Below are 1,802 nucleotides of genomic sequence, written 5' to 3'. Positions count from 1 at the left end.
TCATGGTTTATTGACCAGTGGAGTCATTGCCATCTTAGTGACCATATTTCTTCTGAGGGCATTCTTCAAGGCCTGCTTGACATCTTTGTTCCGAAGACTATAGATCAGTGGATTAAGAACCAGACTAACAAAGGTGTAGAAGACAGCAATTACTTTCGATTCCTCAATGGTCTTATCTGTGGGTGGTCTTACATACATGCAGAAGAGGCTCCCATAAAAGAGGGTGACGGCCATCATGTGGGAGCCGCAGGTGGAGAAGGCCTTGTGTCTGCCCGCTGCTGACTTGATCCGCAGGATGGCCGCGATAATGAAGACATAGGACACCAGGATGATGGCGAGGGAGCAGGAGAGGTTGAAGCCAGCTGAGATCAGCATGGCATGTTCTTTGATGTAGGTGTCAGAGCAAGAAAGCTTTATGAGTGGTGGGTCGGCACAGTAGAAATGGTTAATGACATTGGACCTACAGAAGGTCAAGCGAAAGGTCAGGATGGCCTGGAAGAGACCATCTGAGAAGCCATAGACATAAGGGAACGTGGCCAAACAGATGCAGACTTTGCTGGACATTTTCACAGTACAGTGCAGCTGATTGCAGATGGCCATGTAGCGGTCATAGGCCATTGCTGCCAGCATGTAAAACTCAGTGAGGAGAAGAGCAATGAAAATGTAACACTGTGCGAAGCAGCCAGCAAAGGAAATGGTATTCACTGATAAGCAATTCACAAGCATCTGTGGGGTTGCATTTGTTATGTAGCACAAATCCACAAAAGCCAAGTTAGTGAGGAAGAAGTACATTGGGGTGTGAAGGCAAGAGTCTAGTCTGACTAATGTGATCATGCCCAGGTTGCCTGTGAGGGTCACAAGATAAACCACCAGGAACAGCACGAAGAGGAGAGGCTGGAGTTCTGGGCGATCTGTGAGTCCCTGGAGAATGAATTCTGTGAACACACTGCCATTCTCAATGAACATATCCTGAGCTTGTGTGCCTGCACCTAAATCAAATAAAAATTACTGTCAGGAAAGAAGAGATTTCATAAATTAAATAATTGCTCTGTAGATCCCTAGATTGTCAAACTATATCTTTAATTGTTCTTATGTGACTGTAAAATCACTTCTTACTTGTAGTACATCATTATTTAAATTTTATTTTAAATTAGACACCTAATAACTGTTGAGCTTTAGACTATTAACTGCAAGTTCATCTATTCAAACATTCTAGCCACTCCAAGGAGAAAGAGCCCGCTATCTGTTCCAGGAGAGAATTATATCCTCAAAAACCCTTTGTGAGCCAGAATCAACTTGATAGAATTTTTTTATCTTAAAGTACTGCTATATATCCATAGGTTATATGAACCCACAGGGAAAATTCTACTCAGTACTATAGGGTCACTGTGAGTTGGAATCAACCAAATATTAATGAGTGAGTGATGAGTTTTATCGTGGACCTTAAAGTCCATCTGCAGACAATGGAACATCCCCCACTGAGGAGTCTCAGGGGAGGGATGAGTCACTCAGGGTGCAGTAGAGCACCGATAGATCAGGTAATGTACCTCAGGTTCCTCACACTATCATCACCCCTGTGCTGCTTTTCCTACTCTGGACTGGACCAGAACGTGTGCATAGATGTAGGCAAGGGATATAGCTCAGGACACATGGAACCCAGGAATAGGAATGGGAATACTGATACCAAAAGTGTAGGAGGACAGGGGGAGGGGAGGGGAGGAAAGGGGACCAATTACAATGAATGGCACATAGCCACACACACCCCTACTGGGGGAAGAAGAACAGATACTAGAGGGGAATGG

The 1,802-nt window shown here is 44.5% G+C and overlaps 1 protein-coding gene across 1 annotated transcript; it reads right to left on the bottom strand.

Annotated features, from left to right (window-relative positions):
* Positions 1–966, bottom strand: LOC142445691 (olfactory receptor 5M11-like). Its single transcript, XM_075547628.1, has one exon. It carries the CDS (start codon positions 964–966, stop codon positions 1–3), a length of 966 nt encoding a protein of 321 aa, XP_075403743.1.
* Positions 967–1,802: the final 836 nt, after the last annotated feature.

Source organism: Tenrec ecaudatus, chromosome 4, assembly GCF_050624435.1.
Source record: "Tenrec ecaudatus isolate mTenEca1 chromosome 4, mTenEca1.hap1, whole genome shotgun sequence".
NCBI classification, from domain to species: Eukaryota; Metazoa; Chordata; class Mammalia; order Afrosoricida; family Tenrecidae; genus Tenrec; species Tenrec ecaudatus.
This window is presented reverse-complemented; position numbering and strand designations above follow the sequence as displayed.